Source organism: Diplotaxodon limnothrissa, linkage group LG8 (assembly GCF_057381915.1).
Source record: "Diplotaxodon limnothrissa isolate DT_005_m linkage group LG8, D_limnothrissa_male_GT1.1, whole genome shotgun sequence".
NCBI classification, from domain to species: domain Eukaryota; kingdom Metazoa; phylum Chordata; class Actinopteri; order Cichliformes; family Cichlidae; genus Diplotaxodon; species Diplotaxodon limnothrissa.
Genome location: NC_140603.1, coordinates 22,662,245 through 22,674,952, shown reverse-complemented (window position 1 = coordinate 22,674,952; position 12,708 = coordinate 22,662,245). Strand labels below are relative to the sequence as shown.

The 12,708-nt window shown below is 42.6% G+C and overlaps 1 protein-coding gene across 5 annotated transcripts in view; it reads right to left on the bottom strand.

Moving 5' to 3' along the window:
* The window catches only part of nrxn1a (neurexin 1a), a 62,113-nt gene extending 49,998 nt beyond the window's left edge, over window positions 1-12,115 (bottom strand). For 3 of the 5 annotated variants that reach the window (XM_085360897.1, XM_085360893.1, XM_085360894.1), the window contains exons 1-3: window positions 11,335-12,115; window positions 3,717-3,734; window positions 2,946-2,975 (exon numbers count right to left, since the gene is read on the bottom strand). In XM_085360897.1, coding sequence (XP_085217023.1) covers window positions 2,946-2,975; window positions 3,717-3,734; window positions 11,335-12,067 — 781 coding nt within the window. In that variant the 5' untranslated portion in view covers window positions 12,068-12,115. Of the gene's footprint in view, window positions 1-1,945; window positions 1,958-2,945; window positions 2,976-3,716; window positions 3,735-11,334 lie in introns of all 5 variants that reach the window. The other 2 variants (XM_085360896.1, XM_085360895.1) reach the window with 1 other exon arrangement.
* Window positions 12,116-12,708: the final 593 nt, after the last annotated feature.

Here is a 12,708-nt window from a genome sequence, read left to right as displayed (position 1 = left end):
GTCCGTCCGTTCACGTACACGCATTTTTAAAGGTCACTTCAAGCGAGGCTGACCACTTGTCTGTGTAGCGTATAGATTGTTGGATTGATATCGAGAACACTTGGACATGCAGACAAACAACCATTATTAACTAGGCAGCCCGCTTCAGAGCTCGAAGAACATACAAATATCATAAACAAGCATAGCTGCCAATTATGACCAAGAGCCACTCGTCAATCCTATTCAGAATCTACAATCATTCATTCACCCAGAACCCTTCACGGTCTATTCTTGGAGAGACAGAGAGAAAAGAAAAGGGCAAAATCTGCTACTTGGCTTTAAGCACATTTTCCATCCAGATTATTGCTGCTCAATACTTTTCATGAAAAAATCCATTTCCCCCCTCTTCCTTTGGCTGCTCGATACTTATGAAAATCCAATTTGGCTCCCTCCTTTCTTTCTTCCCTCCACAATTCGTGCATTTTCACCCACTCAAAGTGATTAGTGATCTGTGGGTATCATTTCCAGGGAGAATGATAACTGTGTTTTATGGAGGAGGGGAAAGGTCCAGCGCTCCCCATCAGGGCTGATCTCCCTTGGTGAATGACTGGGCTGGGAGGGCAGACAGGAGCACCGCTGTCCCTTTGCAGATACAGGCAGTTGCTCTACATCACAGGAGAAAAGACGACTCACTTTATCTCTCCCTCGCTTCCTATTTCCCTCTCTGCTCCCTCTATCATTCATTCCTTTAGCTGTTCTCTCACAGGCACGGTCTCTTTTTCTCAATTTCTCCTGCCCACACACACAAACGCACACGCACACACACACACACACACACACACACATATGCTATATATCTTTCTAAGACACCCCTCCCCACACCAATCCACCCCCTCAAAGAAACTCATTTCAGCTTTGCAGGCTCCTCAAAAAGCCTCTTTACGCTGAGCTAACCTAAGCTAGGCTTCGTCTGCACCATTTGACAGCCTTTACATCTCAGTATGCAGAGCAAAAACACACTCGCGCAAACACACACGCAGCCTTTTCATGTGTACAGTGTCTGAAAGAGGCTTCAAAGGTTTAAAAAATAAATAAGAGAAACAGTTTTACTTTTTAGCCTATCACAATCCAAACATCCGTAATAGCGAGGGCATCCACTATACACAAATACACTGAATACATTGTGTAATAATGCTGGAAACATATGTTAATACATGTCTGTCCTTAAGTAGGTGATTTAAAATGCTGAGCATAAGCCAGATGAAGCCATTAAATTTTCACTGCCACCTGGATGATTCACGGCAGACATTTTAAGGCAGAAACTTCAGCAATGTGAGTTTACTTAGCAATCAAAACACAGAAAAAAAAGCCCAGATAGAAATATACTTGTCATAATAGAGATGTCTTACATGATAGATGTTTAGAGACATCATTTGTTCTCTTCAAGATATTTCTATCTGCTAGCTAGGATGAACATTTCATTAAATGGCACATTTCAGCGAATGCACGGCAGCCCTGTCACAATGGGAGACAGCCGTCATCACATCGTCTCTCTCATCCAATCAAAGAGCACAATAGACGCAGATCAGCCTGTCACGATCAAGCCTGTCTTCATGTGGGCCAATCAGTGTATTCATCAGCGTCATGCAGAGCCGACCGATTGAGCAGCACCTACCTTCCCGATTTTCAAAAGCACGGTAGGCTCGAGCTTCTATTCAGTCGCACGCATGCAGGCAAAAGTAACAGCACGCTCACGCACGCATATGCACACACACTCATACGTCAACACCTTACCTTACCAAAAATGAAACATTCCAATTTAACAGCAATTGCACATAAGAATTTGAAGCTGAACAGCTCTAAGTCTGAAATTACCATACATTCAAGAGCCTGTCAATACATTCAACTTCAAAACCATCCAGAATAGCTCATTAGCCATAGATACATAAAAAAGTATGGGAGGTACCTCTGAGCTTTCCTAAAATCACAAAGGGTGGTGTCCCACACAGAGTGTAAGAGGGCAGGAACAAAGAAGGAGAAGGAGAAGGGGGTGGGGCAAGAAGAAAAGAGGTGTGGCAGTGTGAGTTTTTTGGCCATCAGTGAACAGTTTTCAAGCAGACCAGTGGCACTTGTTTTTGGGGATGTCTTCAAAAACACTGGGCAACTTGTGTTTTGAGGTGTAGCAGCAATGCTTTCATATGCTGCAGGAACATCTGTTCAGAATCACATGCGCTTGCCAACGTATTAACGGGAGCCCATGTGAGCACCGGCAACGGCAGAGCGAGACATGCTGGAAGCAGATGAAAAGCCATGGAGGAGTGCGGATGTGCGTTTCTCTGAAAGCTTCCAGTCACTGATTCAAACCCTGTTGTAAGAGCACACATGCACATGTATGGCTACATCGTACACACACACACTCAGCACTCACATCCCTCTCAGTCAAACTCTTACACACAGATGAGAGAAAATGAAATGAGGTGAATAGTAAAGACCAAATCAAACCATCCATGTTGTCAGTCGGTCAGTCGGCCCATAGATCCATCTCCATGACCTGGAGCCCTGCCAAGTCTAATCCAACCAAGCGCTGAAGCAGCAGCCATCTACACCCTCCCGTTACTCCAGCCTTGACTACTGAATATATATCTTAGAAGAAGTTTCTCTCAGATTCATCACTTAACACCTAAAATAATCTTCAAAGGCATGGTTCAGGTCTAACTGTTTCAGCAAATTGCATTCGTTTCAGCTTAAATTAAAACTCTGGACTGTTTAACGTCTTAATCACGGAGAAAAAACTGACCTTCGTTCAGTGCCTAGAGAGACAACTTTCTTCGGCTCCAGGTGGCGATGAGGTGGGGGAGGGATACAAGGAGTGTTGGAGGAGTGTAGGGGGAGTTAAGAGGTAAGGGGGAGGGAAGGGTGATGGTATAGCAGAGGACAACAGGAAGTGAGGTAAGAGGAGGCCATACCTTGGTCGCCAATCATCAGGTGTGCCAGACCTTAAAGGAAGACAAGAGCACAGTCAGCACAGTAAAGGATCATGGGGTCTGTGTGTGCGCATGTATGTGATTTTGTGATACAGGAGTTTGTCAATGGCATGCTGATGAAGGCTAAATTTCTCTGTGCCGGTGTGTGTATCTGTGAGTGCATGAGTCATCTAAATTATACAAAATCTCTAAAAACCCCCCAAAACAACCCTCGCTTTGAAGACACTTACTTATCCTAGGCACCGATCCTACGCACAAACAGGTATGAACACAGACGTTTGCACATAGCCATAAACTAGGTCGTACACTTTACAGTATTTGCGCGTCTACATAACCTCGAGGCAAGAGCCACTTCAGATGATTGCGCATGAGATGTAGTACTTACCAGATATCAGCATCCAACCCCTACATACCCACACAGACCAACATACATCTAGGCTGGTTACCTTTTTTTAACCTGGCTATCTATTACTAATGTATTTCCATAACAGAAAATGTGCTGAGTGAGAGATGAAGGTAATACTGACATGGAAAAGATGTGAAAGCGAGAAGAGGAATGATGAAAAAGAAAAGATGATCATGATTACGAGTTAACTGAAGAGCAAGAAAGGTGTCGATTAGAAAAAAGAAGCGAGAAGAATGAGGAAAAGTTTGAACTAAGAGCAGGATATTGAAATAGATAGATAGATAGATAGATAGATAGATAGATAGATAGATAGATAGATAGATAGATAGATAGATAGTACAACCTACCTGGAGTGTAGCTGTGCTCTGGAAAGGTGTTGCGGCCGGCCGAGGAGAGAGAGAGACAGACATTCATTAACATGCATGCTCAGCCCTTGGGTTACCATGGCTACTTACTGTACATGCACACCTGTCCGGGGTTACCGCGGCAACACACATGCAAAAGTCCACGCACGGACACAATGGATACCATGCTGCACTGGTAGCCAAAACTGAGATTTATCCATACATACAGATGAACAGTCTCTCTACGACTCCACGCGGGTACAAAAACACATATCTAAGAGCGTAAACAAACACACGCCCACCCACACTTGTAGGGTACACAGGGGTGGAGGTAGGGGTATTCAGGTAGAGGGGTGGGGAGGGGGTGTTGGTGTAAATATACAGTCCTACCTGTAGGTTTGGATTCAAGAGCCATTTACCCCATAACTTACCTTGTAGCCGCTTCCTCTCCCCGGAGCCCCCCGACATATAGCATGCAACACACACTTTCAATCTCGCAATCTCTCCCACATCCTCTTTACCTCTCTCCCCTCCTTCTCTCTCTCTCGCTTTCTCTCTCTCTCTCTCTCTCTCTCTCACACACACACACACACACACACGCACACACACTCACACCAACGTCGACTATGGCAGTAATAATGATGTGAAATAGCAGGGTAAACATGTAGGGATGGATTAGCAGTGCAGGAAGACAAGGGGCATGCATGGTCCAATACTGGGACAGAGTGTGTGTGTCTGTGTGCTTGTGTGTACATGAAACTTTGGGCGCCTGTGTGTGGATGTGTGAGTCTTGAGCTTTGTGTTCATGTGAGTGTTTCCTTCCCTCTGCCCTTGTGCCGGTGGCATGGCAGAAACAGGTGGAACCATTAGCATGCTAACAGTGATTTGCCCTCAAGGACAATGCAAGCCAGGCCAGGCCTAACAAGCCAGGTTCACTCTGCCTTCACTGGAGGGCAAAATAACTTAGACAGTAATTACATTTATGCACGGGCTCTGCTCAAACTGTCTTCACTTACTACATCTATATTCTGAGTATCCCAAATCATTTTATTTCACCAAAGTGACATATTGATGTGCTCCGGAACAAAACCCTCATAAATAGTTCCTTCATTGCACTGGTATTAAATATGTAATATACTGCAGTTTTTTCAGGGCTGAGAATGCCTACAGTAAATAACAACATTACGCTTTGCAAATACTTCTAGGCTTGACACAAATCTGCAAAAATATGAGCAGGAATAAAAGTGGATCATTTGGGAGCCTTGAAGATACTGTGTAATTGTAAACGTGTACGGAAACTAAGACTGCCACAGCTAAATTGCTTATTTCTAGCATAGTCCTAAGGATTCATATTTTCCTCTAGCAGAGCATGTTCATTCTGTATTAAAGATTCATAACTGAATTTTTTTCTAATTTTTAGAGGGTTATAATTTTATCTCAAAGCTTTATTGTGCAGCTACACCGAGGCTGCTGGGTTCAAAATAACACAGTAATTTCAAGGTACCATATAAAAGATAAACCTTTATGCCCGGCTTTGCCTGACTCTACACAAAACAACTACACAGTGTCGGCTCATATACTCGCAAATAATGATCATCCCAGTTTTGAAAGCGACAACTCTTTCACAACCTACAATCAACATATTTGCAACCTTAGATGCTATTAACATGTTTTTGCTTCAGTCAAAGAGACCTGGGCCTCTAGTCCCCTTCTTTTTTAGCCATCCACTTAATTTTAAACACAAACTGAGAATTATCTCCTCTAAAGTGTGTCAGTGCATCTAGAATGAGAATTTCCTTTGAAAAACTATAAATCCGTAAGAGTAACTCACTGCTAGTGTTGCTGATGCATATATATTGGTTCAGCCTGCGGTTCCTGGGGTTTGAGATATCCCACAGTGCCGGTATCTTGTCACACCAAAATGAACAACAGCGCATGAGGCCAGCTTTTTTAAAAATAAATATTATAGATCCAGAACACACAAAATAGCCCTCCAGAAAATGTGGGCTATCCAAAGAAAACACATCATCTGCTCAGTTTTTCCTCACCAACTTCTTTATATCTCTGAACCAAGAATGATTCTGAGAATTTAAAGATGGCGTTGCACTCTTCTGTCCAAGGTCTGTGTGTTGGTTAGCTGGCTAAGAAAGACTGCACTTTCAGTAGAAAAGCTCAGTCCATTAAATCTGTTTCCAGAACTAATGTCTGTGAGTTTTTTTAATACTACTACCAGTAAGTAACTAAAAAAGATTTCAATTAACCTTCAAGAGCTGACTGTTAAGCTTCTTTAGGCTTTTTAAAAAAAAATTATTGTGCCTAATGTGCACTGATGAAATTGACAGATGAAAAAACTGCTGCTGATATGCTTGACACAGCTGAACCCACCTTCTCATTTTTCTTTAATTGCTGAGTTGCCCTTTTGGTTAACTGCAGTTTCCTCCACATAACAAACTGATGCATTTTCCTCCCTCACAGAATTTGTTATTGTCCTTCCTATCAATCAAGGCATTTGATTCCCCCCCTTCTAGCAACTGCACAAATCAACTAGTTTTCCTTTGACTGATTGCTTTAGAATTTAGGGTATAGAATTTGCCTCTTCTTTTCTTTTTTTTTGCCCATAAATAATTTAATATATTAAATCCAAAAGCAATTAATAATTGTGACGCTATACGTGAAAAGCTGGCCAAATATAGAAACCAAAAATGCAGCTGCACACAAAAACAGCTATGCTATTTCCAGTGTTTGTTATCTGAAATTCACTGTCTGCAAATGCCTCTCAAAACTATGTCCCCAAAACGTAGCGTATCAACCCATTTCTGATGCATAAACTGCAAATAAAAGGCATGCTATTTTGCACTATATCCTTATCTGCCAAACCTCATGGCTATGAGGGGAAAGCCTGGCTCAGCTAAGCTACAAATGCCTTGGGGTGCAACCCGGTCAGACAGCCAGTGAAATTTTTAACTCTTTTTGGGGGGGCCATTTTAACCCAGAAGTTTTGCAATTTTATGCAAATTAATAATTAAAATAATGAAAACATTGAAAAATATTGTGTTACAATTGCACATCATTTTCATTCAACATTTATGCCTAAACTCTGAAATCTTAATCTACAAAAATAAAAAGAGAAGAGTCTGAACTGATTTGCTTACACCAAAACTTAATGCTAAGCTACAATACCAAGTCTCAGAGCAAATTTCAGCTCCAAAGTAAAACACAATAATATGTTTTCTCTGAAGCTGCAATTTAGTTTGAAAAGAGAATTTCCACATTATTTTAACCATGTAATGCTACAAAGCTTCTTACTTAAGACATTGAAGCACATCCGTCTAAGCAGACCTCCAAACTCGAGACTATAATTTATGTGACTACAATTACTAACAGCAGCCACTGGTGCCAAGAGAAAAAACATGACTCTGGCGCATGTTTTCCAAAACAATTGGCTTCACTCACAAATGAAATGTGAGTCCAACACTAGGAATATAAAACACCCCCTTAAAAGGAATAAGTGGCCTCTTGTTGAGCGACGAGTGCCAGAGAAAAGTAGATATTGTATCTGGTGTGAGCTTTTCCATAAAATGTCTTCACCTCTTATTTAGCCTGTAAAGCTACACCGCTGTTAGGAACCTCAGTGGTATTGTGACTAATGCTGGTGCTGGAGCCAGTGCACTGTGTGAATGTGTTTCTCTGTGTGATTGTATATTTTGTGTTGCACGTGTTTGTGCAGGTATGCGTGTGCCACTGCTGTCTGTCTCCCACTGTGCCCTAAGCAGCAGCAGCAGAACAGCAGACTGGATTAGACTGGCTTGGATCATACCTAATTCTCAATGCAGCACTGAGTTTCTGCACAGAGCTGATCGTAGCTTCACCTTTCACTTCCTGAACACACGTGCAGCACAAAAGCCCAACAACTGCTATTTATTTTAGCACTAATGATTTAGTCTGCAAAATGCCAAAACTACTAAATAATACTAAAAATTGTCTGGCGTTAAGTACCGGGGCACAAGATGATGCTTTTAAACTCTTATTTTTTCTGACCAGCAGCCCAAAACATAAATATATTAAATGTAAAATGATACAAATGACAAAAAAGACAGCATTTCTCACTTTTTAGAAACTAGATCAAGGGAATATTTGGCATTTCTACTTTAGAAGTGGCTTAAACGCATTTTCATGATTACTTAATCAGCAGATGACTCACCCAATTAATTGCTTTTTGCTCATAAAATATTGGAAAATAGTTAAATAATAGTCAAGGTAAGATACTCTGCTTGTTTTATTAGTCGGTACAAAACCCAATAAATATTCAGTTTACTTTCATATATGACAAAGAAAAACATCAAATGCTTACATTTGGGGACATTCTTTGTATTTTCTTCCTAATTAATTCATTTTTAATCATCAAAACAGCTGCTAATTAATTTTCTTCTTATTTCTCTCTCATATAGACTAATTATTTCCTCACAAATGAACATAAACGTACCTACTTTAATACCGTTTTTATCTCCGTGGCATGTTAGGAGTGGTGGTCAAGACTTTCATTATTGCCTTTGACGACCCTCTCCGTGCTGCGTCTGATTTTTAATTGCACTAACTTTTGCTTCCTCGCATCCCCTCTCCTCCGATGACCCGGAAAACTCCACATGTAGCAGTTTATTTTTACAGTGCTTGCTTTGTAGTGTCATTTACAGGATTGACAGAAAGCACATACTGAGGCGCAATGCACTGTTGTGCTGTGCCGTCAAGCAAAGCCCCAATTTGTTTTTTCATTTACAATCGAAAACATTTTTATGAAGCCACGTGGCGCATTTTAGTGCAAATAATAATGTAACAATTCAGAACAAACAGCACTGTTCTATACATGAATTAGAGGATTTAAAATGTTCATTTAATTACTATTATAGCTGCAGCTAATTCAATGTATTAAACAACTTTCATATTTCATGAATTTATAAACAAGAGATTTTCATATCCATCTGTCTTTAAAAGGTAAAATTTTAAATTGTTCCTTATAGAAGATTCTAGGAAATCTTTATGAATGAGTTAGACAGGGCGTCCAACTGTGAAGCCTGTTATAAGTAACCAGCAGCTCTTAAGGCTGGCACTATGGATCCATGGATTTGTATAATGGAAGCTTCGGCACCGCTGTCCTTGCATCTCGTCCTTGCATCTTCACCTTATATCCTCACTGGGAGGAGCTAAGATGCGAGAAAGAGATGTGAGGGGAGGAAGCAAAAAAGTATATTGAAAAGAAGCCCATATGTTGCCTTTTGTAGTGGTTAATAAGGTCATTTCAAAGTCATTAAATTCTAAATCAATAAATAGACTATGTCACTGATTCTTGTCTTAAAACATTTAGATATCACCTTGTTTTTACCAGTGGCTGGTAGGAGGTAACACAGCCTTTCTGTGTGGAGTCTGCATATTCTGCCTGTGCCGATACTGTGCAAAAATATGCATGTTAAGGTATTAACTGATTCTAATTTGGACATTGGTGTGACTGTAAGTGTGAATGGTTGTCTGTCTCCCTGTTGTTAGCCTAGTGATGAACTGGTGCCTGTCCAGTGTGACCTATGATAGCTGGGATAGTCTCCAGCCCTCCAACATGACTCTCATTTGAATAAGCAATTAAGAAAATAGATGGACAGATGTTAATGACCATCGCCAGACCACTACACCATGTGAGACATGGGGAAATCAAATGTTTCTGTGAGTCCACAAAATGCAACAGCTGTTAAAGTTCTGAAGAAAAACAACTGAAAACAAGGTCCAATGCAAAATCTGTAAAGACACCATTGAAACTGATAAGTACTGAATAATATTTTTGCTTAAAATGCCCATCTGCACCTGCTATGGAATGTGTGTGGCTATTTTCTTTCCAGGTACTAGAGGTGGACAACACAGGCAACCCTGGCAACACCTGAAGCCAGTGTGTTGACTTTACAACTAAACCTGTCATTGTTAGTTTAGGTTCACTTCTTATGCTTCCTATTTTTTTTAATTAACTGTTTGTTAATTGCCTCGTTTGTGTGCATCTCCCTTGTTTGTTGTAGGACAGGTGGCCCGATTTGTGAACATGCCTCCTAGATTAAACACGCAGTAATCTCCACTCACTGCCACATGCGTGTAAACAGAGTGGAAAGACTGCGTGGCAGATATGATGCCTGAAGTCATTTGGAGCTGCAGGTACAAACGAGTGCAGAAGGGGGGAGGCTGGAGCTGAGGCGTGGAAGCAGGAGGGTTAGGAACGCATCTTTCATCGTGTCTTCTTATTAGTCCTGTTTCCATGGTAACCTAAGCCAGCCTACTGTCCACTAAATGCTAGGGTGTGATATGACGGGTGGCTAAAGGGGATGTGTGATGTTGAAATTGGTGCTGGGTGGGGTTTAAGGTTAGCCATGATGGAAGGCCACTCGGCTGTTTTTTGGCTGATACATTTGTGTCATTTAAAAAAAAGAAGAGGAAAAAGAAGAAAAATCAATTGCTGGGGGGGGGGGGGGCTGATTGGTATCGCTGGTGCTGAAAACAAAAAAGCACAGACTCGTTTTAGAGAGCTATCGATTAAGAATGCAAATTATCTCTGAATGAACTGAAGCAAATCTGAAGACACACACAACTTAGAAGGGGGAAATTAACGAATTTGCAATGATAACCATAACCTGGTAGCTGAGTTCATTAAGCAGCTGTTTCATTTTTGTAACAGCCATCAGTACGCTGCCCAATGTATTGGCACTTGTAGTGACCAAGGGCACTACTGGAAGTATTAAGAGAAGGTCTTCTAGCAGTTATAAAACGATCTGCGGCATACTTACAAGCGTTTATAGTCTGACTTTTTCATCTTTATAAACACAACACTGTCTCCTTTTTTATTATGCATAAAAGCACTGACACAAAATCATTACACACAATCACACAGACGCAAACAGAGCATCTTAACAGGCTGCAAGCTGTTCAAATTAATGGCAGGCGATAGATTGTACACACATCATTCAGCACCCTATGTATGGTACCCCTGAAGGCCATTTAGAATCAATGCAAATCCATTAACACAGGCAGGCAGGTGTCGGCCATATAACAACCACTGATTTCCAGCATCTAAGCCCTGCTCCAATTAGAGTTTCTCAACATGAGCCAACAGCCATGTCCACAACTGATCTATATAGTTATTGTGTTTTGCCAAATGCACCTACTGAGCTCCTCAAAACCTGCAGCCAGCCATTTTAGTGACTTTCAAGAATTTGTTTCAAATTGTTTTCAAGCTCTCTTCTCCAGCTTCACTACACTGACTTCTCTTCCTGGGAGTGGGCTTAATTTTGGGTTCTGGAGGAGCTCACTTAAACTGGGAGCCACCGGCAGGTGTAAGAAATCAATCTCAAACATAATCAGTATGCATGTCTTGCACTGTTTGTGAAGGCTCCTGGTCCATACACACAAATTGAAGGTAAATGTGAAGGTGTGAATGAGAAATAGATATCTTTGTTGAAGGACTTGGTGTTTGTAAAGAGAGGTATACATATATGTCCACATATGTAAGCGTATGTGCATGTGTCTTTTGAGGTGTACATGTGTATGTGTAAAGGATGGGATGTATATGATGGGTCAGCATGATTTTGGGCCTTACCTTCGCTGCAGTCATTGCCTTGGTAGCCGGTGTCGGAGCAGTCGCAGACAGCCTGGTCGTTGACCACATTGCACACCCCTCCGTTCTGGCACTGATGGTCTGGGCCACAGCCAGCTGTTACTGTGACGCCCTCTGAGCCGTCTAGTGTCACCAGTGAGCCGTTGATGCTCACTGCCGTGATCCAGCCACGGAAGGCAGGGTGTTCCCGCACTGAAGGAGAGGTGAGGCGGAGGGGCGAAGAATGTAGCTCTGGGCTCACCCCGCCCATGTAGGTATGACTGAATACTGTCATGTCTCTTCTCTTACTCTTCACTTCTGCCCATCCTTCCAATCGCCCATCCACCTCCAACGAGGTGTTCCTCCAATCCCGCTTGACACGCACTGCGTGCCACCGCCCATCACTCACCGCCACACCTGACTGCAGCTCAGCCGGCTCAGCACAGAAGATGGAGAAACGCAGCCGAAGGTGACCGTGGAGAAGCAGCAGCTCCAGAAAGTCGCAGAATCCCTCGTCATCCAGGTAGAGCAGCAGGCCCTCCTGGCTGTGAGTCCGCAGGCTGAAGCTCAGCACACTCTCGCAGCAAGCGTTCCATACTGGGAACCGCCCCCACTGGCTGGAAACGCCTCCAAACTCCAGGACCTCACCTTGGGCCTGGCCCCCCACGCTGCACAGGCAGAGCCCCAGGAAGAGCAGTGGGGCTGCCGCCCAAACACAAACCGCCATTACACTCATACACACACTCACGCTCACACTCACACACACACACGGGAGGAGATAGTGGCTAGAGCTGGGGTGTTCCCTCTAGCCTACAGCTCATGGTGACAACTGTAGGGGCTTGTGAAGAACTCTTTATGGGTTTCTCAGGTGACCCTTCTATCTTGCAAGTGCTCCTTTCAAAGGTTGGCTCCTATAGGATTCAGCTCCAGGAAAGGGAGGGGGTCAAACAGCGGCTCCCGCCATCCTTTCAGTATGCTTTGGACATCTTTTTTTCCCTTGGCCTCTTGTTTGTGTCGTCTCTGAGATGCTCAGTGTCTCCTCTCCATTCAGTCTTTATTCTTATCTTCTGACATATGAGATTCCAGGTGTGTGTGTTTGTGTGAACGTCTGTGTGAGTGTTAGATATGTGACAAATTGTATGTGAACTCCATCTTTGTGCCCTAGATAGGGCCTTATCCCCCATGCAGGCAATTCCCCACGGAGTACAAGTGCAAGTGTGTGTGTGTGTGTGTGTGTGTCTCACACACTGGTAATGGAGAGAAATGACACCGTCATAGCAGTATTTTCTCCCCCTCCTCCCTTTCTTAGTAGGGCAAGACTTAAAGTCTGTGTGGGCAAAAAAAAATATGTGTGTGTTTGTGTGTGTTCGAATGTAT